A 27,950-nucleotide genomic window follows, 5' to 3' on the forward strand; every position below is an offset into this window, starting at 1 on the left:
GATAGAGTTTTAAGTCAATCCATAAAACCAAGGTACCAATCTTTACCTGTAATTCCTCCACTGTTTCCATTACCTTTGCAGTTCCGTTATCCGGTATTTTTATGCTCTTAATAATGGCATAAGTGTATGCAAACTTACACGCTATTAGGGGAATACAGTCGAAAGCATATAAGCTATCGTTTTCAAGTAATTTTTTAGTCTTTTTGCTTGTTCCTCTGTAAATATTGATCATGGGTTGTAACAGGGTGTAAGGAAATTCAGGTCCAGACTTTTTAGGATATTCAGCTTCTCAACTTTTTTTTATGTAGTCTTGCAGCGTTCCTCTAGGGACACCCATGGTACTTCTAGAGAATCCAACTGATTTCTTGTAGAATAAGACAGAAAAGCTGCTATCTTATTTTCTTCTGGATCACAGCCACCTTTCTTTCTTTTCTCTTTTGTTTTACTTTTAATCATTTTATCTTGAATGAAATTTAACAGAAAAAAAAGAACTTCAGATCACCTACTGTTCTGACAGGATTAAGCAACGCCAGAAATAACACAGTTTTGGGTATTAAGCCTGCCTTCAACCTTTAAATATGTTGTTTACACAGCTTTTACAAGCATAGCCCACTTTTGGACACCTTGGTACGGCATGCCGGGTTTACCCTGGGTATTGTGGCCGAACATGGGAGTTCACTATCCCACAGGATGAAAAAATACTAACAGCAAAGTGGTGAAGATGGCACGTCTCGGAAGCTGCCAAAAACAGGCAAATAATAGGAGAATACAATGTGAGTTTACAACGCGAGTTTTCTAGTATTCGTAATTAGGCGTAGGCTTTCAGACAAAATTGAAAAAAATTCCAGAGTTAATCACCATAAAACCTGATCCAATCTGAAATTTTTGGTAAAAGTATTAATTAAGGTCAGACTTTTTTAAAAAAATACACTGCAATCTGTCAGAGCGTTTATAATCCACCGGAAGCCCCATAGGTTTTTGTATTGAAACTGTTTGATTTGGCTAGACGTGGGCCGGTCTCCCCAATACCGATTTTGATATTTAATTTTGCCCATTTGTAAACTTTTGAATTGAATTCTTAGAAGAAGCTGTAATCTAACCATAATGTGATTTGTGTCAAATCGCTTTTGTGGTGTTTATGTTTTCTGGAAATTGGAAGCAGGATAGTGGGTCTCTTATGTTATACTGTTGCAGGAAAAGTGGAACATGGAAAATGTTAAAGGCCAAGTTTTAGTGAAATATAGAATGACTAGTTTCTAAAGACCTATATTCATGTGACCTCGGGAGGTATTAGTAAGATCCCTCCCCCCTCCATCACAGAAGCGGCTGCCCCCCCCCCTACCACAGATGCTGCCTACGCCCATGGTTTCTACTACTACTACTACTGCAACTACTAACAATTCACTCCAACACCAAGGTGTTGGAGACCAAGACAGCTGCAACGCTCCTCTTCCATCCCAATCTGTTCAAAGCCTCCCTCTTTATACCTTCCCAAGAAGTGCTCATTTCGCTTAGGAAATTCGAAGGTTAGGAAAGATAGGAAGGTTCTAATTCTAAAAAATAGTTCCTCAAAAAAACACCAGACGGTACTAAATAATTTGCAATTTGGCTGCTTAAATTTCTTTTTAGAGCCATCTAAAACGAGCTGTTGAGAAAGCCCACCATTTTTAGTACAATAAAAACCCGCTAGAGCTGAAAACCAAGTTGGCCGTTAGTAGTTAGTGATAGTGAAACGCTGCTGAAAATGAGAGTGTGAAATGGCTGTGCTATCTGAAGGTGGAAAATATTTATTGTCATCTGAAACAAATAATGAGGATAAATCTGTGCTTTTTGTTAAACTTACGGATTCAGCTTTGAAGGCAATAGAAGATTTTATTAAAATCCAGGTGAAGAGAGCTTTTTAGTAGATACATTAGTGGTGTAATTTCAGTTATTTAAAAATACACCAACTTTCTCTTTAAGTTTGTTGAGTTTTTCTTGTCCCAAAAGTCAGCTGAAAAACTGAGACAAGTAAACTGCAAATAGATGACAAAACTGTATTTTGGAGGGGTTCTCTTTCACTTATTTGGAGATAAACTCATGGCTTATTACGGGGTTAGGCTGTAACCATAAGATAGGACTATAAATAAAAGGGTAAATATTTTGCAGTTCATATTATTAAATTACTGAGTCAATATATTATTCATATTATTGACTCAATAATATGAACTGTGAAATATTTGGTAAATAGGCCTAGCCTATTTTGCAGTTCATAGCCTAGCCTATTATTGACTTAGAAATAAAGTAAACATACCACTTGATGCCTTTTATTTAGGCTATTCTCCTTCCAAATATAATAATCGTTTTTGTTGCAAATGAATTTTACCCCCACCCTTATATACAAGGCCATACCCAGAGGGAGGGTTAGGGAGGTTTGACCCCCCTCCCCCCAAAAAAAATGTTTGTCTGACTTGTAAAAATTTAACAACAATGGATATAAACAAATTTTGTACATGTTTTTGAGTTTTTTTTCTGTACCCCCCCCCCCCCCCCCAAAAAAAAATCTTTGCATAATAGCCCCTCCAAAAAAAAATCCTGGGTACAGCCTTGCTTAGCCTATATATATATATATATATATATATATATATATATATATATCAATTCAGAGTATATATTTGCACATTAGGGAGGGTGGGGTAAAGTTTATTTCCAATGCAAATGAGAGGTAAGTTTAATAGCCTACATTAGGTTACAGTGTTGGGGCTAGGCTACATCTGATGCCATTTAGGGGGTTTACCATCTGAATTTTTTTTTTTTTTTGTATTTTTCACTGAGAAATGCTTTTGTTGTTATTTGTATTAAAATGAGAAAAAAATTGTCCTTCCCTACAATTTCACTATTTGATCCAACTGTCCTTGTCTGGTAACAAATAAAAAATTAAGTGGCAAAAGCAGAAATAGGCCTTTATTTATTCATAATTCCATGCTAATTCCAGTCCCTCTCTTCTAAATCTCTGGATATAGGCCTTGCTTAGATTATTTGGCTGTAAAAGTCTTCTGATTTTGCTGTTCTTTTTTAGGTCTTTTGAGCAACTGAAAGCAAGAAAGAGATTTGGAACTTATTTGAACAGATTATTCTTTGTATGAAGGGGGTTGTCTCCTCCTTAGCCCCCTACTCTTTACATTGAAGTTTGGCTTTTTTCCAAATTTTTAAACAAAATTTGCAATTGGAAAAAAAATTCAAAGCACTAAAAAACTTTTCTTCCTTTATATACAGATTAATTTATATTTGTTTTAAGTTTTGAACTTGCTCCTTACTTTAGTCGAAAAATCTTTTATTTGTTTAATTACATTTCATGAAGCTGAAAAGTTTTATGAATAGACCTACAGTACTTTTGGTAATGTAGAACAGGTTGTGGCAACAAACTGTAAGTATGGATTGACCTGGCTCAATAGTAACCAAAACTCTAAAAACAGAATTTTGATACCAATAGACATATCAGAAAAATTGGCTTATTGTGTTGATTCCAAATATATAGGCTAAGTTTCATTGAGTTTAGTCTTACCAATCAAAAGCTATGAGCCTGCGAAAACTTGTCTGATTTTTGAAAAAAGTGGGAAAGACCCCCTTGAAATCATATAATTTTAATGAAAATCACACCATCAGATTCATTGTATCAAAGAACCGGACTGTAGAGGTTCCAAGCTCATATCTGCAAAAATGTGGAATTTTGTAATTTTTGCCAGAAGAAAAATCATGAATGCATGATTTTTCCCCAGGGGTGATTGTATTGACCCAGTGGACCTAGAACTTCAAGAGAGGGCTCATTTTAATGGAAATGAATAGTTCTAGTGCCCATTTTAAGTGATAAAAATATAGGCAACCATGCCCCCTCCAATGACACTTTTTTCCCAAAATTGTCTGATCAAAATTTTGAGATAGCCTGTTCAGCATAGTTGAAAGGCCCAGTAACTATGTCTTTGGAGATGAAAGCCCTGGGGAAAGGTTTTAAGTTAAAAAAAATTGCCCATTGTTTTATTTGTTACTGGGAAGTGTGCATACATTTTTCAGGTGGGGAGGGGAGGATGAATTTTCTTCTGTGATAATTTTCCATGGAGAGTTTCCAGGGGATGAGTTTTTCAGGAAAAATTTTTACACTGGGTGAACTTGCCAGAATTCATATGCAAAATTCCATTATATGTCTGGCTTTCTCTTTATCAATTTAATTTTACACGTGGAGATGTTAAGGGTAATTGTCCATGGTAAATTTTTGCCAGGATTGAATTGTCCAGAGGATATTTCCAGGTATCCTGGCGTTATTTAAAAACTATCAGAAATTAAAACAAAAAAAACAAGTTTTTTTTTTCAACTGAAAGAAAAGGAACAACGTTAAAGCTTAAAACAAGCAGAAATTGTTACACATATGAGAGGGTTGCCCCCTCCTCAACACCTCACTCTTTAGGCTAAAGTTTAAATTTTATCCCAGTTCTTTTAAAACGACTCCTGAAACACAAGGGTTTTCAAAGTGACGACTAGATAAATACAATCACTTCTGGAAAAATGATAATAAAACACAAAAACGTATCTGTTCAGGGAGAAACTACATAAATTATCCGCACTTCATTCAGGAGAAACACTTCTGATCATAGTGGCTTCATATATCAGCTCACGGGTACTCTTGCAATGCAAGTAAAAGTTAATGGAATATTTTCACCAACACTATCTCTCAATAAGATCTTTTTCTTGTGTTTTCTATAATTATACGAATTATCTTGTGTACCAATAAATGCACTAATTACTAATAAAAAATACATATTTAGGATCACCATAAAAAGCTGATTCTTTGATTGAATGTTATCAATAGTTAGGCTCTTATAATTCCGTTATTGGCAAGGATCGTCATTTGGTTACCATTCATTACTATGAAGAATTTGATGCTCACTTTCCTTTGGTTTCATTGTAATTACTTTATGGTCCCAAATTCCAAGGGGGGGGGGGCATGGCCCCCCTGCCGGCGCTCATGTTTAATTTGTTGAAAGTCAGTGGCAACAATTCAGGAAAATTGGGGGGGGGAGTAGATTATATGGAAATTAACCATTACTTTGAACAAAAATTCAAACATGACTTAGAAGAATCATTTTTTCTAAAGTTATGCTAATTACTTCAAAGACTTAATTCATCAAGTCTTTGTAACTAGAAGAATATTTTGTGTAGCTAAGGGTTTGAAAACGCCATTCCAGGCCTTAATTTTGAGCTTGGGTCCATTCTTTAAAGTTCTGTTCATCTAGTTTTAACAACTGTCTCACAAACTAATTTTACCCAAGTTCATGACACAGGAAGATTTTTTTCTCCTTTTTTTGAAATTTCTACCTTCATTTGCTAATAATGGTTAATTATTAATTAATGAAATATTGTTAATCAATTGTTTTATGATATAAATGAAACTTTAAGAAACAGGTCTGAAGGCTATGTTAGAATCTAGTTGAAATTACTAGACTGCAAGAGGCTTTCCAAAATTCTTTGCCCTCCTGCTCAGGAAAAATTTGGTTGTTTGCACCAAAATTCTAAGTAAAGTAGTACTTTGCTTATTTTTGGAGCCTCCCTCTTAAAAGAATAATAATAAAAAAACACCATTTGTCTCCAAGTGTGCCTATGAAATAAATGTCAGTTACTTCAAGATATTGTTAACTGGTATGCATGCAAAGGCTGATTCTTTTTACCTGTCTGCTGGAGCTTTGCCCCCCCCCCCCCTCCAAGTGACTGCACTTGAGGAGTCTAAAGATCCTAATACATAGGCTAAGCATTTATGGAGGGGCTGGGGAAATCAAGCCCAAAGGGCTTGTTTCTTGGATTGAATGCAACCTTAGTGACGCTAAGACATTGGCACATGTGCCAGGGTTGTTTTTTTTTACTATTTTTTGTTACATGTATAGGGGTTGGGGTTCAGTTTTCCTTTTATATCTAGATATTATGATTTTTGTGTATTTTTTTTTTTTACAATTTGTCTGTTTTCAGGGCTTTGATTAACTCCTCTGCCTCCATGTGATCAGAATCTAAAGATGGTAATGCATAGGGCACGTATGTCTTTACGTGAGGTTTTTGGGGATTCTCCATCCCCAGACAGGAGCAGAGGACTACTTTTAGGACTAAGTACAGCCTTTAGATGCTAATATATGTACAGATTTGTCTGCTATACCAGGGTCTACTGTTTTTTTCTCTGCTGTAAATGTAGCCCAAACCCATATTTCTGTCATGTGTTAGTTATTGGTTAGTCAAACTGTTAAGACCTTTCTTCTCTTATCTAAGGCCTTACTCCTCTGATTATTGTTGGACTCTGGTATGAATGACAAAAATCATCTCTAATCCCAAACACTCACATAATAAATTATACTATATTTTTTCACCAATAAGAGGGGATGTTGATGAGGAGATGCCAAAATTTCGTCACTGTGTTAGGGCCCAGTGAAACGCCGCAAGAGAGGTTTGCTGGAGAGATGTTATTTAGGCCCACTTGCTAACAGTGATCTTGGGTAGGATAGGAATGGCCCTTGAAGATTGTTCTCCAATGGTTTAAATCATCTTGTTTTGTTTTATAGCCTAACAAGAATGTATCCAGGAAAAAAACTTAAAAAAATGGATCAAAAATTTGTTTATATTCATTTTTGCTACTTTTTTAAGAGTCAGCCAAACATTTCGGAGGAGGGGGGTTCACCCCCTCCTATCTTGTTTTGTTTTATAACAGGAATGTCTCCAGGGAAAAAACTAAAAAAAAACGGATCAAAAATTTGTTTTTATTCATTTTTTCTACGTTTTTACGAGCCGGCCAAACATTTTGGAGGAGACCCCCCCTGGATACGGCCTTGTTTTATAGGAAAACGTGTCGTTTGGTGCAAATCAGGCAAATACTAATGCAGCTGATGAAGAATTATTGGCTATCTGACAAACAGTTTTGTGAATACATTTAATATTAAATTCAGTTTTTTTTTCAGTAGTAAAGGAAAAAATGCTCAAAACTGAGCCTATAGTTTCCCAATCTCTTAATATTTGTTTAATATTTATATTTACAAGGCTGTATACATAATATACAGTATGCTCTCTTTGTCATTGTAGTTTGAATCTTGTCATAATTTGTTTTGGTCATAGCATTTTTTTTTTCAGAAAAAATGTGTTGAGGCACCATCAATCAGATTCACAGGAAACGATGGGGTAAGTTGATTGAGTTTTCTCTTACTAAGGCAACTCTTTTTTAAGTTTCCATGTCGTTTGGAACCACATACATAGATTTCGAGGGGGGGGGGATTTTCCTCTACGATTTCTTATATTTTCCATACAATTTGCCCATTTTTACTGTTTTCTTTCATTTCTATTCCAGCACCCCTGACATCTCAGGCCCCTTTTCAAAAAAGTCCTATATACTTGTTTGGGAGGAGCCTTAAAACCCAGATTTCTTTTTTGTTTCTATCTCCTTGTATATACATTATATAGACTGAGCAGTGGAAATACAAATACCTTTAAGTTTACATTTTGTCTGGAATTACATACATAGGTTTCGGGTGGGGGGGGGGGAGCAGTCTTTCTGCCCTCCTGGAATATGGTGATTTTTCAAACAATTTTCATAGAATTTGCCTTTTGTTGGTGTGTTTTTTTTTCATTTCTCCCCCCGCCCCCCCCCCACACACAAAAACAAACTATATACTCGTTTGGGTTTAGCCTTGAAACCCAGATTTCTTTTTTGTTCCAATCTCCTTGTATGCAAATTATATAGACTGAGCTATTGACATACAAATGCCTTGGAATAATTCCTTAACTGGGGAATTTTTACAATCCCACGAGATTTGAGTTACGAAGGTTCCTCTCTATTTCCATTTAGAATAATGAAAGAACTTGACATTTATATGTTGCCAGGAAAGGCTTAAAAACCTGGAGCTTTGGTACAGAGGTGTTAATGTTGATTTTGCTTTTCTTTTGAAAGGGAAGAACTTTCACGAGATTAATCCAAAATTTAGTATTTTTTTTTGTATAAAAATATGTTTCCAGGCAAAGGCTGTGGCAGGTTTCTGGGGAATGTTTAATTACTTGAATTTCTTTGTGAAAATATGAATGGTCTGGTAGTTTAATGAAGAAGAGGAATTTGCTAAAACACTGTTTTGAGTGAATCACTGTTTTGTGATTGAAACTGTTTTTGTGATTGGTCTGTAACTGTGGTAGTTAAAACACCAAGGACATCAAAATAAACTGTGATTGTGAAACTGGACATAAAAAAAAACTGTGATTGTGAGTGAAACTGTTTTGTGATTGGTCTGTAACTGTCGTAGTTAAAGCACCAAGGACATCAACATAAAACTATATTTTGTCCCCTGGACCCGTCTTAAGTCTACTCTTACCTGAAAATTGCAATTTTCTAAGATTTCTCTTTTGGTTGTTTTAAAATTATAAATTTTTTTTTATTAGTGTTGTCATATAAATTGGTTTTGTCAGTGTTGCCATATAAAATAAGTAAACAAAACTAATTTGTAGAATTTGACAACGTTTTGGAAGATAAAATGATTACAGTCTGTTGATTCCAAAAGAATACTAAAACATCAAAAGAAACTTATATCTTCTTCATCTTGTTGGTGCATTCTGCTCTTAGCTGATTTTTCATTCATGTTTTTTCTTTAAATTTTGCACCCACTACTACTAGTAACTGCATATGGGGTCTTTTTTTAATTAAAATTTGAACACCCGATGTTTCTTGTTTTTTTTTTCAGATACATATCCAAGTTTCTATTTAACGAATTCAAACAATTATATTTCATTATATCCAGTTATCCAAGTTTCTACTTAACGATTTCAAACAATTATATTTAATTTTCACTGTCCTTGGTATTTTAAATCATGAAGCCCACAAACTGATGAATTAATAATGATTTCTTCTGAATATTTGCATAGATCAGTGAGATGTTATAGGAAATATAATTTATCGAGGATTCAGTGGATCATTCCAATACAACTGTGATACCCTTGGGTATTCTTCAAGGCTGTACCTGGGATTTTTTTGGGAGGGTGTTTTACTGATTTTTTTTTTTTGGGGGGGGGGGTTACATAAAAAAAGACATACAAAATTTGTTCATGTCCATTTTTGTTACATTTTTACGAGTCAGACAATCATTTTTTTGGGGGGGGAGGGTTCAAACCCCCTAACCCCCCCTGGATACGGTTTTTGAAAGACAATATTACTGTGTCCCAAGTCCTATATTTCAAACTCTTGGGTACCTAACGGTTACTTAATTCTGTTTAGTTAAACTCCGGAATCTATAGGTAATGTTTAGACTCTTAACACTCGTGCAGTTGCCCTCCCCCCCCCCTCCAAAAAAAGAAGCTTAAAGTGAAGATTAAGGGTTGAAAATTGATGCACGAAGGGGAGGTATGGAAGGACTTTTCCTTAGGCAATAGATGGGAAACAAGAAAGAAAGATTATTTTAGGCAACTAAAATGTGTCTGGGAGGGAGAGTTCTCCCTATCCCTCCTTTTTGTCCAGATATTCAGATGACTGTCATGTTGGGATTTAGATAGATGATTGATATATCAGATACTTCACAAAGCCGAACTTCTCTCAAGCTTCAGACCTAGTGAAATTCCCAACAAATTGCCGCTTTCCTTGTTCTTGCTCATTATAAAATCCATCTCATATTGAGAAAAGTAGATTGAATACTAAACATCTTAATAAGGTTTCCCAGTATGCTTAAACCTGTTGTGTAATTTATGTCCAATTAAAATTAGAGCGGACCAAAAAGAGGGCATTGGGGTTCAGAGCTAGGTATATAAGACCTTTTTAACCTGCTTCTCTTGAAATAAAGTAAAGAGACGTGTTAGTTTTATCTCCATAATTTCGTATATTGTTCATATAATTCCCTTGTTTTCTCAAATCTCCAGCAATAAAACTCTTCGTACTTATGTGTCCAAACATCACCCGTTAAATGAAATTCTGTCTTTAATATTATGCCTCATTCCACTTGGCTAGGGATCAATGTTTAAGGGTGACCCCCTTAATTAGGGACGTTAATACTGACAAGCTTATGGGAATTTTGGATAATGGGCTGTTGCATGTCTTGGTATGTAGTTGAGTTAGGTGAGTGAATTTTCAGGAATGGATCTACGGCCCAAATCCGGAAAGGTATTTTAAATTTCCATCTACTCTTTCCCTATTTGTAAGACTAAAAAGATTTCATAAAAGATGTATTTCAGCTTTTGGCTTGAAAATGATTTTCTTTGGCTTTAGCTTTTGAAGTCACAGTTTAAATTATTTGGATTTGAATTGAAGTCACCAGGGCTGTATCTAGGAGGTCGCCTGGTTTAACGCCCCTCCCCCTTCGAATTTTTTGTCTAACTTAAAAAAGTAACAAAAGTACCCGTATTTTTTTGCGTTTTGTAAAGTTTTTTTGTAACCCCTCCCCCGAATAAGAATCCTCGATACAGCTTTGGAAGCCGTATTTGGATTTTCTTTCATATTTAAGACACATATTTGCAAAATCTTTCAGATCATGTAACTCAGGATTTAGCAAAGGCATGAGATTCAAAGCAGTTTCTTTTTTCCTCATTTGTGCTCTAGATATATCTAAGAAAGTTTTTATGTTTTAATACGGAATTAGCCAAGGTTGGTTTCGTTGGAAGGGAAGGATGGAGGTGGATAATTCAAAAGACCTTCCCGGGATGTAATTTAGGCTCTGGATACCTTCCTGAAAGTTTCATTCACCTAACTCGACTACTACCCAAAAGCCCATAATCCAGAATTGTACCCAGTTTCCTAAGGTAATTTGTCCATTTTTACTTAACTATCGTATAAATCATATAATATAGATTACTATAGGATTTGCAGGGTTGAAAGGTCGAATTTTCACCGTTATTGTTAATTTGTTGGCCTTGCCAGAAAACTCTGTAAAACGAAGCCAAGAAGATTTGTCATCAATTTGAATATATTGAATTTCATCTGTTTGAAGTAAAAAATATCCAAGGACTGAAGTAACTGTTGATAATGCCTGTAGGTATTTGTCTCCAAAACAGGCTGAATTATTAATTCGCCTGTCAAGTCACTATTGACAACTAGTATAAATGAAGAGTAGGTGTAATTCTGAAATACTTTTGTTGTATTTTTAGTTATTCATTTCACATGTGCAAACCAAGGCCGTATCCAGGGCATTGGCGCCCATAAGCTGAATTTTAGGGGGGGTTAGCTGGTCTAATCGGCACTTCCAATGCTGTATAATAGAAATCTCAAAACAAAAATATAAAATATAAGGCAGCATCATTCAGCCTGGGGGGGGGGGGCTGGAGCACCCATATGGGCGCCCATGATCCAGGGGGAGGGTTAGGGGTTGAACCCCCTCTCGAAATGCCTGTACAGCTCGTAAAATTGTAACAAAAATGTATATAAACAAATTTATTATGCATTTTTTTTGGTAAATTCCACCACCCCCCGAACTAAATCATGGATACGGCCCTGGTGTTGAAGCATGGAAATCTTTCGAGAAGGGGCAGCTAATTGGAGGGGGGCTTCTGATCAAATGGTTACGTTTAAAATTTGACCTTTTTAGGGGAGGGGGAAATGAAAAAAATGTGTTTTGAATACAAAATGCCCGGAAATTAAAAAAAAAAGGATTAGGATTTAGGGGACTCGTCCACTGAGCCCCCCTCGCCTAGTTACGTGTCCGCATAAGATTTTTATCTGGCGCTCTCATTCTGTGTTTTTTTTTCTTTTTCCACTCTTTTTAAATAAACTTGACAATCTGGTCAATTATTGGCGTCCATGTCACATTGGCCCCCAATATTTTGCTCCAGATCCGCCTTTGTCTGTAGTCCTAGTATAGGGGTGGACCCCCTAGGAGCCGTTTCCTGGGTGTACCACTGAAAAATGAAAGTTTAATTATTTTTAGATAAAGATAAAGTCCAATTTTTATTCTTGTATAGTTAGGTTTCTTGTCACGTTTCTTTATGTTGATGCAATTTCTCAAGACAGACTAATTATTGAGGAATGAATAGGCGATTTTTTTTTTACTTTAATTGGTTTGTACAGTGTACAAGGCATATGCGTTTAAGTGCTTGTATATGATTTAGGACACAACCGCTACTCCCCCCCCCCTTTCGTGTTGAACCGCCTTGCCATCATTAAGTCCTTTGCGAGAGGATGGTCTCAAGTCCTGGGGTGCCCCATCTTCTTGAATAGGACTACTTTTAAAAGTCTCCAAGAGACTTTTAAACCGGCGTATCCTTTACTGGGGACCCGGGGAACGAATTCATGTTCACGAATTGAAATTAAGACTGAAATGTGTTTTCCTGCATTCGTCATAAAATATTTGTAGTAAGGAAGCCCTTAGACATACCTTTGCATCTTTAGGAATATTGTACCCTATCTTTCTTTATGTATGTATTTAAACTTTCATATACTGAGGGAGGTTCCTCTGCCCTTCCCTTAAGGATTGGGGTTGTGGTGAATTTAAAGAACTGTTTTGCCTTTACTACTGCTTTAGAAGACGTCATCAACTATATTGCTTGTATTTTTCCATTTAGTGCCTAGGTCATGCCAAAGAAAATGAGGCTTGGAACTTTGGCCAGGAAGAGATTGCGACTGAAGATTTCTAACATATCAGAGAAAGGCTGAAATATGAAGGATATAAGATTATAGCTGACGTTTTTCGATAAGTGATAATTCGCCAGTTTTTTCAAGAAATGTTGTAATTGATAATCCAGTCTGAACAGAATAGGCGAAGGTTAGCTTGGTAAAAACATGGCAGGTTAAGCAGGGTAGATGACTTAAGCTGATAAGCCAACCGGCGACAAAATGCTTCTCTATGCTCCAAAACATTTCAAAGTACCTGATCGGCAGGGTGGGTTAGGATAAATAAGAACACAATTGCCAAACGCTCGATGGCGTTGACATTTCTTTTTGATGCTAGCGCGAGTTTCCGCTCCTACAAATTTTGATACAACTGGGGTCAGGCGAATTAATAGTTAAAGGGAATTAATGACAATCTTTAAGCAGTAGTCCCTTATTCCGTAAAAACAAACAAATGGCTTTTATGATTTGCTTGTAAGATTGGCAATACTTTTGACTGAATAAGTTTCGTCATGTCTTGTGACGGCAAGGTAATGGGACTAATTGGATTAATGCAAAACTATTACGCTTACTTTGACGCAACTATATTTTAATCAAGCATTACAACGTATATGTCATATTGTATTGTCTCAATTCGAATGAAGGTCCGTACGCAGGGGGGGGGAGAGACTTGGGCCTTTGGACCACGTGAACTCCTGGTGTTTTTATTTCTTACCATAATTCCTTGTATTTCCCGTATGATTCATTATTTGTTTTTACTTTTCGTTAATTCCCCACCCCCGAGAAAAAGCCTGCCTATGTGCACGTATGGGTCATCACGAGCTTTGTAAATACCGGATGATTGCTTGTAAAGCGATGCGTCTATATTTTTATGTTTCTAGCCTATTAGCTGAAGGTGACTAACAAAGAGAAAGTCGCACCAATGGCGTCAATTCACGAAAATTTTAGAGAAGTTGGGAATTTTATTTTTCAAAATCTAGGCTCGGGGGGGGGGGTGCTGAGGCCAGGTTGAGTGACGATGTTGCTATTTGTCCCTGTAAAAAGGACCCTGCAACTGATATGGCGATTCGACACCCTATGCGCCAGCAATGTCTCTGGATGATCTTTATGGTTTATTATTAGTTTATATTAATAAATTCTTGTATAAGAGGATGGAAATATTTCAATATGAGAAAGTGGCCTTTACATGTCTGCTTCCTTTTTTGTACAATAGCAAATATCTTGTTGCTTTTCTGACCTCGACATTTGTCCAGCAGCCTATAAACCCGTCCGTTATTGTTTGAATACTTTAGGCATTTAAAGGATTTCACCCTTTGTCATGATGCTGATTGTCAATGGTAATCTGAATTTAGTGTGCAAATCTATACATATATTAGGTTTGTAATGTTGGACAATTTTATTCTCATTAGCTGGCGTTGGGACTCAATTTCGTTTTTTTTCTGATGCTAATCGAATTTTGGAAATTCGTAAAAATCATAAGGGAAATATATGGGCTTGTTAAAGCCCGTAAACAGTTCAAAGATTTTCCGGAGTAGCCTACAGTATAACACTATCATATTCTTCATTTTTTAGTTTCGATTTTTTTTTTTTTTTTTTACAGTCCAGATTTTTAATGAAGAAGCCCAAAATTGTACCGTAAAAAAAAAAAAAATAAGCTCCTAAATTGTTTTTGAAGTTTTTCATTTGGAGCTCCTCCAACTATCTGACAGAGCACCAATAAGGATTGTGGGACACTCAGTGTCTCGAAACAGGAAATGGCTTTGATGCTCCCCGTGGTTATATAATGGAAATTATTTTGCAAAAGGATGTCTGCTGCTAGAATTGTTTCTAAGTTCTTTCTGAGTAGCTACTAAGCTTTTAGAGTTGAGTGAAACATCCCTGCAGGTTATTAAAAGAAAGTTTGTCGTGTTGTTTGTTCCCGATATTAATGGTTCTTTTATGGACAGATCTTTACCCAACTTTTTGGAAGGAATGAACTTTCATGTATGGGATCACGGAGAAGTTATATTCAGGAATTTTTAACTGTACCAATGAAGAAGGGTTCCAACACCAAGATTAATTCACCAATGAAATTCGCTTTCTTTTTTTTGCGTTTATAAACGAATTCTTTTACATCTGTCATGTGTAGAACTAACGATGGAGTTGTATAATTATCCCATGCGATACTATAGATATTAATTTTAAAAAACAAAGTTTTTCCGAGGGAAGTAAAGAGCAAGCCTGAAACTAAAAGGTTTAATTTTACCGTACCAAAACTCCTATATTGTTTTGTGTTTTCAGTAAAGCCCTAGTTTTCTGTAATGTTACTAACATAGTGAAATATCGCCAGTTGATTTATTTGCAATAATTTTATTGATATATGTTAGATAGGCTGTAGTAATAAATTCTGTTCGTTTTAAGTTTCAACTTTGCTCTTTGCTTCCCTCGGAAAAACTTCGTTTTTTTTTAATTAATCTAAGCCCGTTTTTGATTTAAAATTTAATTTTGAAACAACCCAGATATGACCTCTTTTATTTGTGCGGAATAATTTCTGTTCGTTTTAAGTTTTCATGTTGGTCCTTAGTTTCAGTTTAACACTTTTTTTTTATAATTTCTAATCACTTCCAATCTAGCGGAGACAACTCTTATTAAGGAACAGAACTAAGAAGCCGTACAAAAATTGAAGGTAAAAAAAAAAATTAGAGAGGAAAAAAATAATCAAAAAATAATGTCGTTTATTTTTAAAAAAAAAATTAAAAAAAAAGAAATAGATATTCAATTCTTTGTTTTAGAAAATTAAAGTTAGTAGCACTTAAAAAATTAGCTCCAGGCGAATAGCTACAACACAAAAGGTTAACTGAGTGGACAGGCTTATGTATCGACATACTTGCTGAAACTTTTTCAAGCTCAACAGAAATGTGCCTTTAGGGTTAGGGACTTAGTTAACATGTCTCTAAATGATAAGCCACTCATTGCTCAGAAGTAAAGGGGTGTTTCAAAAAAAGGCCGGTTCTTGTGTATGTACGATATTTAGTATTTCAAACTATGTTTGTATTCATTTTAAAAATTTAGGGAAGAATTACCTGAATTCTCCTGGAGAACTATTTTAATTTGTCTTTCTTCCTCTTTGGATGCACAATCTTTCGTATGGAGAGAATATTACGGTGGAATTGTCAAGTAAATAATTTTAATAAGTAAGTACAACAATAAGCAATCCTTTTTTTAATATACAACTTTCAGTGGTTCCACAAACACGTGCCAACCACTAAGTGGTACACTTCTCCAACCACTAGGTGGTAGGGGGTTTGAGTCAAGGGCGAAATTTGCTATGGGGCATAGGGGGCAACTTCCCCACCCAGACCTCAGTTTTCCTCCAGACTAGTTTACCCCCCCCCCAGCTTAAATTTAGTGTCTCCAAAAATGTTTTCAAAACTAAGATAAGCCTGCATAATTCAAGCATCCACTGAAACAGGTCATTTTTCTTTAGTAGGCTACATCTTTACCCTTTTTATTACTATTAAATAAAAAAAACAAGTTTTTTTAACTGAAAGTAAGGAACGACTTTAAAACTTAAAACTAACAGAAATTATTCCGTATATGAAGGGGTCTGTCCCCTCCTCAACGCCTCTCTATTTACGATAAATTTTTTTTATTTTTTAAAAAAATAGAGTTGTGAGAAAGTCAAACTTTAGCGTAAAGAGCGAGGCGTTGAGGAGGGACAGCCCCTTCATATACAGAATAATTTCTGTTCGTTTTAAGTTTTAACGTCGTTCCTTACTTTCAGTTAAAAAAACTTGTTTTTTTTATTTAATTTTTGAACGTTTTTGAATTAATGCAGGTTTTGATTTTGGCTCACCGTACATGAATAATTAAAACAAAATTTGCATATTATATTTGGTTAAATGGCTTTCTCGAAACTTGTTTAATTTTATTTACGAACGTTTTTATTAGTAATAAATATACGTAACTTAGAATTAACTTACGTAACGAACTTCTATATTCATAAATTTTTAACACGTATATTAGGGGGTTCGCCCCCTAGTCAATACCCTGCTCTTTAAACTATAGTTCGAATTTTTTTTCCAGTTCTTTAAAAATGACCTCTTAATCACAATCAGTTGATCAGTTGAAAAACTTGTTTTTTTTTATTTAATTCCTGATCTTTTTCTTTAATAATGCTGGGAAATCCGGCGCCCCCTTCATAGCAATGTCCCTTCCCCCATGAAAACTTCCTTCATGGAAAGATCCTTCCATATAGCCCCCGACCCTCTCCTTCCCCCACCTACCAGAAAAAATCTCCTCTGAAAATGTCTGTATACTTCCCACTAACCAATGCTGTATGTTAACATTGAGTAAAGTTCATAACTTTCAGCCCTCCCCCAGGGGACTTTGGGGGATCAAGTCATCTTAAAAGATATTTTTATCATATTTTCGACCATGCTGAACAAAATAGCTGTCTCAAAATTTTGATCGGATGACTTTGGGAGAAAAAGAGCGTGGGAGGGGGTCTAGTTGCCCTCCATTTTTTGTTCACTTAAAAAGGCACTAGAACTTTTAATTTCCTTTCAAATGAGCTCTCTCGCGATATTAAAGGACTATTGAATTGATACGGTCACCCCTGGGGACAAAAACAAAAACAAAAACAAACAAATAAACACGCATCCATGATCTTTCTTCTGGCAAAAAATGGAAAATTTCATATTTTTGCAGATAGGAGCTTGAAACCTCTACTGTAGGGTTCTCTGATGCGCTGAATATGATGGTGTGATTTTCATTAAGGTTCTATAACTTTTAGGGGGTCTTTCCCCCTTTTTTTCGAAAACCAGCCAAATTTTCTTAGGCACGTAACTTTTGATGGGTAAGATTAAACTTAATGAAACTTATATATTTGAAATCAGCATAAAAATCTGATTCTTTTGATATATCTATTCGTATCAAAATTCCGTTTTTTAGACTTTAGATTACTATTTAGCCGGGTCGCTCCATACTTACAGTTCGATGAAACGAACTGTTTGATACGGCTCGTTTTTCATTTTTGACTTGATTGGGAAAATTGCCGCCAACGTCGGCCCTGTCTCCACAGGATTTTGAAAAAGTTACGCCACTCGTTGGTGTATGGATTTAGTGTTCTACTAAGAATGTCGTTGCAAACCATGGACTGGATGACCTCTATTCCCTTTTGAATCATAATGCTTGACCAAATACCTTCTTGAAACATGCGTGAAAAAATGAGTGCCATTTACAAAAACAGTGAAATTATTTGAAAATGATTGTATATAAGGGAGAAAATCATGATTAAAAAAAAAAAAAACCAAGCAGGAAACGAACGTAAGCCACTAATTTGGAGTCGAACGCTTTACCCACAGAACTAAACTTCTAATAATTTAATTTGATATATATGCTTGTACCTTAATTACCTAGCTTGTTAAGGGAGCTTGGAGGAGGAACGTACGGGAGGTGTTCTTGAAAACCTCTGGTTAAGAGTTTTGAATCATAATTATTACAATGATGGTATCGTTTTACACTTCCAAGCTTTTCTACTTCAGAAGTGACATTAAAAGTGTCGTTTTTATTGCTATATCCCACTTACGGATGGTAGAATTGATAAGCATCACGTAGATATGAAAAATAGCTCTCAAATGAGCCATTCAATATCACTCTAAAAAGTTCTGGTAGCCCACTAGCCCCGGCTTTTCCACTTGAGACATGGCACCAAAAGTGCCGTTTTACTGCCATTTCGAACTTGCTGATGGTGCAATTTATAGGAAGGATTTAGAAAGGGGCGTAATTTGTTATGGCGCAGGGGGGGGGCCTGCCTCCTCCAGACCAAAGTTTCGATTAGTATTGGGCAGTGTCGCTTGTTTTTTTTTATTACGTATATGAGGGGGGTTCTCTTCTTAGTCATTATCTCGCTCTTTACGCTAAAGTTCAAATTTTATTCAAATCAAAAATCCTTGAATAACAAAGCCTGTTTAATTAGAATAGATAACTCCTTTGAAAGTACTAAAAAAAACTTTAGTGTAAAGAGCGAGGTATTGGCTAGGGAGCGAACCCCCTCATATACGTTATAGTTTCTGTTTGTTTTAAGTTTTAATGCTGCTCCTTACTTGCAGTCGAAAAAACTTGTTTTTTATTTAATTTCTGATCGTTTTTTAAATAAAGCTGGGAAATCCAGCGCCCCCTTCATAGAAATGTCCCTTCCCCCAAGCAACCGTCCTTCATGGAAAGATCCTCCCACGTAATGCCTCCTGAAAACGTCTGTATACTTCCCAATAACCAATACTATATGTAAACAATGGGCAAAGTTTACAACTTCCAGACCTTCCCCTGCGGCCTTTAAGGGGTGAAGTCATCCTCAAATACATAGTTATTAGATTTTCGCCTATGATGAATAAAATGGCTATCCAAAAATTTTGATTGGATTACTTCGGGAAAAAATGAGCGTGGGAGGGGGCCAAGTCGCCCTCCAATTTTTTTGGTCACTTAGAAAGGGTACTAGAACTTTTAATTTCCGTTAGAATGAGCCCTCTCACGATATTATAAGAGTATTGGATCGATACGATCACCCCTAAAAAAAAAACAAATGAACATGCATCCGTGATCTTTCTTCTAGCAAAAATACAAACTTTTACATTTTTGCAGATAGGAGCTTGAAACCTGTACAGTAGGGTTTCCTGATACGTTGAGTCTGATGGTTTAATTTTCATTAAGATTCTATCACTTTTAGGGGGTGTTTCTCCCTTTTTTCGAAAATAAGGGAGTTTTTTTCAGGCTCGTAACTTTTGATTGGTAAGACTAAACTTGATGAAACTTAAAAGTCCGATTCTTTTGATGTATCTACTGGTATCAAACTTCCGTTTTTTAGAGTTTCGGTTACAATTGAGCCGGGTCGCTCCTTACTTACACTTACAGTACGTTACCACGAACTGTTTGATATCCATATATTACCTCTATGGTAATATATGGCTCATTATTCAGTTTTCACTATCATTTTCAATTGATTTGGGAAAATTGGCTCCAACTTTGCCCCCCCCCTAGGATTTTGACAAAATTACGCCACTGGATGTATATATGAGAAATATTTTTTATATGAGCTATTAAAAGTCTGTCTAGATACCTGCGACCTGGGATACCAATACGCTCTTTCCGATACCGATGCAGCGTGCAACCTTTTCCTCAGGGGCTTTGGAGGGTCATATCATGACCAAAACCAAAGATTTTGAACTATGTTGAACAAAATGGCTATTTCAAAATAGTGATGGGATGACTTGGGGGGGGGGGGCTAGTTGCCCTCCAATCTTTTTGGTCCCTTAAAAAGGTCAATAGCAAATTTAATTTCCGTTGGAATGAGCTGTTACACATCTTTCTCTGATGCTCCGGTCACCCCCTAGCCCTGCAAAAAAAAACGCGTTTTTTAACTATCTGTTGCTATGGGCTGTGGTTCGCTCTTTACTAGTTGCAGCTACCGCTGCAACCATGATTTAGCTACTTGTTAAGTTTGCATGTGGTCAGTAAAGTCAGTGACGGGGTTGTCTGTTTGATACCGGGTTTAAGGGATAGAGGCTCATGGTAAGGTGAATGAAGCCTAGGCCGGTGAATGAGGGAAGGTGAGGTGAATGAAGCCTTTGCCCTTTAATAGAAGCAAACATTTTGGTAATTTGTAATACAGCCTCAGCCCAATAGAATGATTTAGTTTTTATTTTAGCTGGATAGGAAAAAGTGTTACCTTTTAGACAGGTACGTACCTAGAAATTGGTTTTAAAAAGGATACAAATTGTGAAAAAAGGGCGGGTCACATCGACAATATAAGAAACCATAAGGTAAACTTTCAGCTTCTTGGGAAGATGCATGAGCCAGAAGGCCAACACCTTGGGCACGACCTTGCCTGTCTCTTTAGGTATATATTAGATATTATTACTTCTATATAAGAAATCATTTTTATTTTTGGACGTATTTTTATTCGAAAAGACGGACTCCTAGGAGGTGGCTTTCAGATTGTTCTTTAGAAGGCTTAACCTAGATGCTGGTTAGCCACTACATCAAGAAGCAGGTTACCCTTAGTTTTTAACGCAATTTATTTCTTATGTGATTGGTTTCCAACTTGCAAGGGTATTTAATAACCACCCTCCCACTGAAAAATCTGGGGAATTCCCTTAACCCCTGCTGAAAAATAATTAAAAACTCCCCATTTTTAGCTTTTGACCCCCTCCCCTCCTGGAAAAATGCTCTCAGCCTTCTAGGCCCACCCGGGAATCTCAAGCTCTTTTTACATGTCCCACATAATTTGTAAATTTTGGCAGCCCTCCCTCCAAAACTAACGAATTAATATGGAGAATGGTTATACAATATTTTTACGTATGCATATATTTTCTGGCACTGTACTAGGTTGCAGTTCAGATGCAACTTCCGAAGGACCGCAACAAGGGAGATTGTTTTTCTAACCCCAGTTGGAGTCATTCGATACTTAGTAGTTATTATTAGAGCAAAAGCTGTTTAATGAAATGGAGTGTCAAGTTCTTTGTGTCTCTAAGTTCGGAAACGATGGTATATGTTTTCCTATTGGAATAGTTAACATTCCTTGAATCAATTCCAGCTGTCTTTCACGTGTGTCACTTTGTGCTCCCATATTCGCTGGAACAGTGATTGTCAAAACCTTTCTGATTAAATTTGTCTCAGAATTAACTTAAAATTAATTGTAAATTAATGCAAATTTAAAGGGCTTTAATTTTAAATAGCTACATGATTTTCTAGTACTGTATATGTATTTGTTTCACATTTGTATGCAATACAAAATATGAAAAGTTTGAGAACCGCTAATCATTTTCCATGAAACCGGATGGGTTCCATATGTAGTTGTTCAGTTTTTTTTTAATTTAGTTTGTTTTTGTCATCATTTTGGGTGGCTGGAATGAAATGTTTAGTTTAATTTTTCTTAGTATTTTCCATGGAATAGAATCCTTTGATAGCTAAAGGTCAAAAGGGAAAATTTTAATTGCTTAGATATAAACCGTACAAGTCATAGTAAGGCTTTAAAAAATTGTTGAACATATTTTATTCATCAATTCCTTGACCCTCCCTTTTGGAAGGCGATTTATCAAAGCCATACACGAAAAATTAGTATTTGTCCTTAATAGCCACTCCCTCCCTTTCGGCGTGGTCACGACTTCAATTCATGTTCTGTGCAAGTTGTCAAGGGCTAAAGGTAAACTATAGTCGATTCCTTTTTTATGTAATTTCCAAATATCAAACCTGATAATCGCGCTGGTTTCACCCACCTCCATATATTACTAAAAAGGTAATTTTTATTAAAATTATTGATTGCTAAACCAAGATAATTTCCCTGCACTTGTTCAAAGAAAACGTCAAATTAAGTGTCTCTAGGGGGTCACGTAGTTTCGAATGTGCATTTTTGAGCGATATCTCTTGGGGTTATTTGACAATTCTATCTGGGATTCCCCCTATTCTTCCGTTTTCCAGGTATGTCTGTAGCTCTTAACTACTTTTGTAGATTTGTAGTTCTTAATCGTTGTTCTTTGCCATTTGAGCCCCTTGCATGTCTTCTGCTATATGGTAGTCCTTCCAACATCAGTATGCTGTCAAAGAGCGTATCCAGCATTTCGGTTCGGGAAGGGGGAGTTAATTTTAAAAAATACAATAAAAGTAAAAATTTGTTTATAAGCTTTGTTTAAGAAGCAAAAAATGTTTCTTTTTTACGAGCCGGACAATAATTTCGGGAGGGGGGGTTCAAACCCGGTAACCCTCCCCCCTGGATACAGCCTGTTGATTTTATTGAGCTAGCATTTTCATCTATAAGCTATACGATTCGGCAAATTCTTATCAGATTCGAACCATGAGCAGGTCCAGAAGTAACTAACTAACTATATATATATATATATATATATATATATATATATATATATATATATATATATATATATATATATATATATATATGCCAACACAGAACGCACATTTCTCCTCCATCCCAGTCTACTCAACGCTTCCACTCTTAACCCCTCCCAAGTTCCAATTTCCTTTATATGCTTTCTTACGACCTCTTCGCACCTCATTCTTGGACGACCTGCTTTTCGCCTGGCCCTAGATGGATGGCTGGCTGAAATGGACTATCTTTGCCAATTTGTCATCCTCTATCAGGGGCTGATCAAGGATTTTATTTATGGGGGGGGGGGGCAAAATAGGTTGATCCGATAAAAAAAATGAGGGGGGGGGGCAAAATAGGTTGATCCGATAAACTTGCGTTAGGAGCAAGTTTATTTAACGCAAACTTGAGTTAATTAAGTAAATTACACTACTTAAGAGTACGCGAGGGGGGGCACCCCCCTGGATCCGCCACTGTCCTCTATCCGCAAAATATGTTTCTACCTTTTTCTTATTATAGCTCCTAGAAAGCTTGATAGAAGACTATTAAAAGGGTAAATTTTCTGCGGCTAAACTTAAATGGGGGTCAGGATGTACTTCCTGGTTATAGTATGATATTTTTGTTAAAGTGTGTCTAATTACCCCTTTTTAATAGTCACAGGTGGTTGTTTTATAATTCATGGTAGCACCTTAGTAGCAAGAAAAGGAACATTTTTTTATTTACTTATTTTCAGGGTTAGCATAATATCCGGCTTTCGGTTTAATCTTGTAATCAGGTGACTTGGCTAAATCAATATTAAAAGATTTAGATTTTAAAAAAAGTGGTTAATTCTGCTGTTTCATCATATAACTTCAATTTTATGCTCTGTGATTAAGGACGCTTAGAGGCTTGTTATTTACATTAGGATTTGGTATGTTTTTTTTCTTCTCCCTTTGTATTTTTATCCGTCAAAAGAAAGGAAAGTTAAATGTCATGCCTCACTTAAAATGAATATTTACTACTATTAACTCAACACTTGCGTATTAGAACCCTTAGTCACGTCTGATAGACCTCTGTATAAGGAACATAAACGGATCTTCATTCAGACACCTCCTCAGGAGGGGTTTTGACCATAATATAATCTTGTTTTATTTTTTACCAGGCACGTTCTTGGGAGGGGGGTTTGGCCTGTGCACCTCTGTCCTCCTTGTAATTCTCAGGAACCCTTGTTATTGTTCGTGTTTTGTCGTTGTCCCCCCCCCCCTCTTTCGAGAAAAATCTATACGTACTTGCCATTTGTTACAGTCCTTTTTGACACATAAGTGTAGGCTAAACAGAGACTATTCTAAACGTAATTTTACTTACCCCTGCCCAGAGAGAGGGGTGCTTTTGGTCCGTGTCCTCGTCGCGAAATATTGAATTTTTTTTAATACGATTTCTCCTGTAATTTTTGTTTTCTTCAAATTATTTTGCGTGTTTTAAATTCGGGTCCACCCCGAAATGTTGCCTCCCTCCTATAATCTATTTGTGTTTACGAGACTAGCGAAAGAATATCAAATCTCGCTTAGAAGCTTTACAGTGTTTTTGGAAAAAAAAACACTACAGATTTAAGAAATATCGATTGTCTGCCATAGATTTAGCCCAGCACCGTTCAGGGTTGCCGCCCGGCAAAAAAAAAAATCGCTAGATTTTTGTGATTTCTTCAATAATCTAGGATTTATCTGCTGATTTAGTGATTTTTTTGTTTAGGTAATAAACAAAAATAACTAGAAATAGTGATAAATCACTAGGGGTGGCAACTCTGGCTACATTACTTCACTTATGTTTCAGCTGCTTAGTAGACTCACAAAAGAAAGCTCTTGAACCCGCGTAAAATTTTCAAAGCCGTTATTTAAATGTCGATTTCCCCTGTATGGGAAGGCAACAGGTGAGCTTTGTTCCATCACGGAAGTAAAACTGATATGTTGATATATGAGCTCATGATTTCGGAAAAGACGTTACTTCAACCGTAACTGCCACAGTTTCCACGTTGGTTTGATGTTATGCTTCTTCCACTTTTTAATTTGGTAATCGTAAATTTGGATCTAATTGGCAGTGCAGCTGTGGGCAATAAGTAGGAAGACTTTGAATGGGAAGGGAAGAGTCCTTAAGAAAAGACTTAGAGGAAGGTGGAACTTCAAGGGAGGGAATAAAGAACGAAGCTTTCAAAGTAGACTGGAGGGAAGCGTATTCACAACTGTTAGTTTCAGGCACTGTATATAAATAATATAAAAGTAATATCACGGGTCAGTGATTTTCGGCACTACATCCTCGGCGTGGACAAACAACTCCTCCCATTTAATCTGTCATTAGCGGGCCAGTGTACAATGTTGAAGCCAAGTTTTGTCTTCTAGAGAAACCTGACTTGTCCACTCATGAAAAAATCAAATGTCGCTTATGTTTGTACTTGTTTAAATGTTCTCCGAAGCACTTGCATCTCGGTCCGGGTTTGTATAATGGTTGAGGTAGGGAATGACCGTACTGTATTATATCTATATACAGTGGTTTCAGGGCGCTTAGTGCTGTGGCCACGCATTTTTACACGTTGATTTGATGCCACAATTGGTCTAATTCTTAATTTGGATAGGATATAATGGAAACACTTAGATCGGGAGTCTGGGGAGCTTACGGCTAAACAAATTCCCAAGTAACATCTAAATTGCAGATCTCATGTAAAGCGGAAAACGCATGTTCTGTTGCAAGATCTAGCTGGGGCCTAAAAACGTTACACATCTTCTAATGGAAGGAATAAAGAGTAAAGTTTTGAATAGATTGGGCTGGAGAAGGAGTGTACTCACTTGTGTTGGCCTGAGATGACACAGTGGTGCAATAAATTGTTGGTAGTAGCTTTTCATTTCTCTTATCTCTGTTATTCAATTGTGTCAGTTGCTTTCAAAAACAGAGTATGTTTTTATCTTTTTTGTGTTTCTTTGATTCTGTTGAATGAGAATAACATTTCAAACATACAGGTTTTAAGTTCGTCCTCTTAAAAGTGAGATTTGTTCCCGTACATTAGCTATGCAAATCTACAAAGTATATTTTTATAAAGATTTTGACTTAGATTGAATAAAAAGAGATTTTGGAACATGTGAAATTTGAATTTTGATACAATTATATTGACTAATTAAGCATACAACTTTGACGATCCGGATAGGCGACGTCTTTTCAGCTTCAGTTGATTGATATTCGGCCTCGAAGCATTTATATTGATTTTGATAAGTGGATAAAGGCGCTCATCTGTAATTCTGAAATGATATTAGTTATATTTTCATGAATTTTCAGCAAAGTAAATAAATTATTGTCTTTTTATATTTTTGAAAGTTTACGTTTTGGTTGAATAGTAACAAAACCTGTCGTATTACAGGTATGAAACGTCCCCTATTGATATTATCTTTAATGAGCATCAGAGAAAAGCTTTCTATTCCCTTTACCCAACCCACTATTCTAAGTCAACTTGTCCCCCCTTCAAATATACACACACATGATTTTTCTGACCAATTTCAACTCGATTTCTCAGCTTTGAAACTGAACAGGATATACCTAAGACTAGGTGTGAACTTAGTCACAATCTTAGTAGATGATGGATTTTAGCAGATCCGTTCCCAGGGTTGGTGGTACCTGGGGTAAAATTAATTACAGTGCCCTCCGCCCGACTCAAATATAAGCAAAAAACTCGAATGAGAGTGAAGAATTGGATCAAGGTGGGCAATCCCCTAGCTTTGGTACCCCCAAGCCGTTGCGCTCGGGGAAACTGCCCCGGTTGCCCCATCCCCCTTGGAACGGCTCTGAATATGGAGTATCTTTAGAGTATGTTTGCAATACGTCTTAGAAATTTGAGTTTACAATTTGAAACTAAGTCAAGTTTATCGAAATATTTGCTGGGGCTTGCTGTTATCTTCATTTTTTGCTGCTGCTACATTATTTTGAAGACATTATTCACTGCGTGAGCCAGGGTTTGAATTTTATGCAGAGCTTCCAAATCGGACGTAATTGTATACAATAGTAGTATTTAATTGAGCTGGCCTTGTTAAGCAATGAGGTTTAAATGCAAAAATGAATGAAACAAAAACCTCTGTCGACTCGTATAATTCCAGTTGTAAAAAATGTTCAAAAATCAATGACAATTAATAAATAATGAGATTTGAAAGACTGTGTTTTTTAGTCATGCTGGAATTCCTTGCGTGTGACAAAATCCCCTTCTGAAGTTCAGTCACCTGGGTAACCAATCAATAAGGGTGTATCCAGGATTTTTGTCAAAACGTATCAAAAATCTATTTATATGCATTTTGTTACTTTTTTGCGAGTCGGATATATGGGGAGAGGGGTCAAACCTGGTACCCCCTCCTGGATGCTTTGCCAATTAATACAAAAAAGGTTGAGCATTGAAGGACCTTTTCTCTGATAAAATTTGCACAGTAGCCTAGATAATTTCGGAGACCACACTGCCTTTCCATGACAATAAATAAAAGTTCAAATAGGGATAAAATCCTTTTAATAGACAGTGATAACTTTCACAAATAGTGATAAAATTTCACAAAAAATGCTAAGTATTTCGATCACATACCAAAATATTCCAAATACCAAACGTTTTGGTTCTTAAGGCACTTATGAGGTCACATTTGGCTATAGCCCTTTGTTGCTGACAGGGGCGGATCCAGAAATTTTTTAGGGGGAGAGGGCGCAAAATAGGTTGATCCGATAAAAAATGGGGGGGGGGCAAAATAGGTTGATCCGATAAACTTGCGTTAGGAGTAAGTTTAATTAACACAAACTTGAGTTAATTAAGTAAATTCAACTACTTTAGACTACGCTAGGGAGTGGCCCTCGCTCCCTGGATCCGCCACTGGTTGCTAAAGACGTTCTACTTTGAGATAAATATCAAAATATGAGCGCCATCAGGAAATTTCCCGTGAGGCAAGTGCTATCAGGAGCTCTATTTTTACCAAGATTTATATAGTGCTATCCTCATAGTCGTACTCATATATATATATATATATATATATATATATATATATATATATATATATATATATATATATATATATATATATATATATATATATATATATATACATATATATATTGTTTCTATGGTGACCATAGTCCCTCTGCCGCTTTCCCTGTCTGCTTTCCATGTGTCATAACGCTTATTTTAAGTCTTTAGAGACAAGAATAAGATTATTTTATTGCTGGCAATTTTGACAATTTTGCCTAGTTTTTCCGTTAGGTTTTATTCATTTGCTTAGTGGGTTGATGGAGTAGCCAAGCTTTCATTCAGAGCCCTATCGTAAATCGGGCATCCATATTCAGGAACAGACATGCTGTTAAAATAAAGGTACATGATAAGGGAATAATCCCACAGAATAACATGATATCTGAAAAGACTCTTTCTCTCTTGGAAACCTTTTAAGCTCCTTGAATAAACTGGCTTGATTGACTCGATTAAATAAGACCTGGCATTAATGTGTCGCTATTTCAAAAAAATAGCATGCAAAAAAAGTG

At 36.2% G+C, this 27,950-nt stretch overlaps 1 protein-coding gene across 1 annotated transcript in view; it reads left to right on the forward strand.

Annotated features, from left to right (window-relative positions):
- Window positions 1-1,736: 1,736 nt before the first annotated feature.
- Window positions 1,737-27,950, forward strand: part of Su(Tpl) (Suppressor of Triplolethal) — a 111,969-nt gene continuing 85,755 nt past the window's right edge. Inside the window, exons 1-2 of the mRNA XM_089094319.1 lie at window positions 1,737-1,886; window positions 7,138-7,185. Of these exons, the coding sequence (XP_088950445.1) occupies window positions 1,758-1,886; window positions 7,138-7,185 (177 nt within the window). The 5' untranslated portion in view covers window positions 1,737-1,757. The remainder of the gene's footprint in view (window positions 1,887-7,137; window positions 7,186-27,950) is intronic.

Source organism: Artemia sp. Qi Xiang Cuo, chromosome 9, assembly GCF_049724085.1.
Source record: "Artemia sp. Qi Xiang Cuo chromosome 9, ASM4972408v1, whole genome shotgun sequence".
In the NCBI taxonomy this organism is placed as follows: Eukaryota; Metazoa; Arthropoda; class Branchiopoda; order Anostraca; family Artemiidae; genus Artemia; species Artemia sp. Qi Xiang Cuo.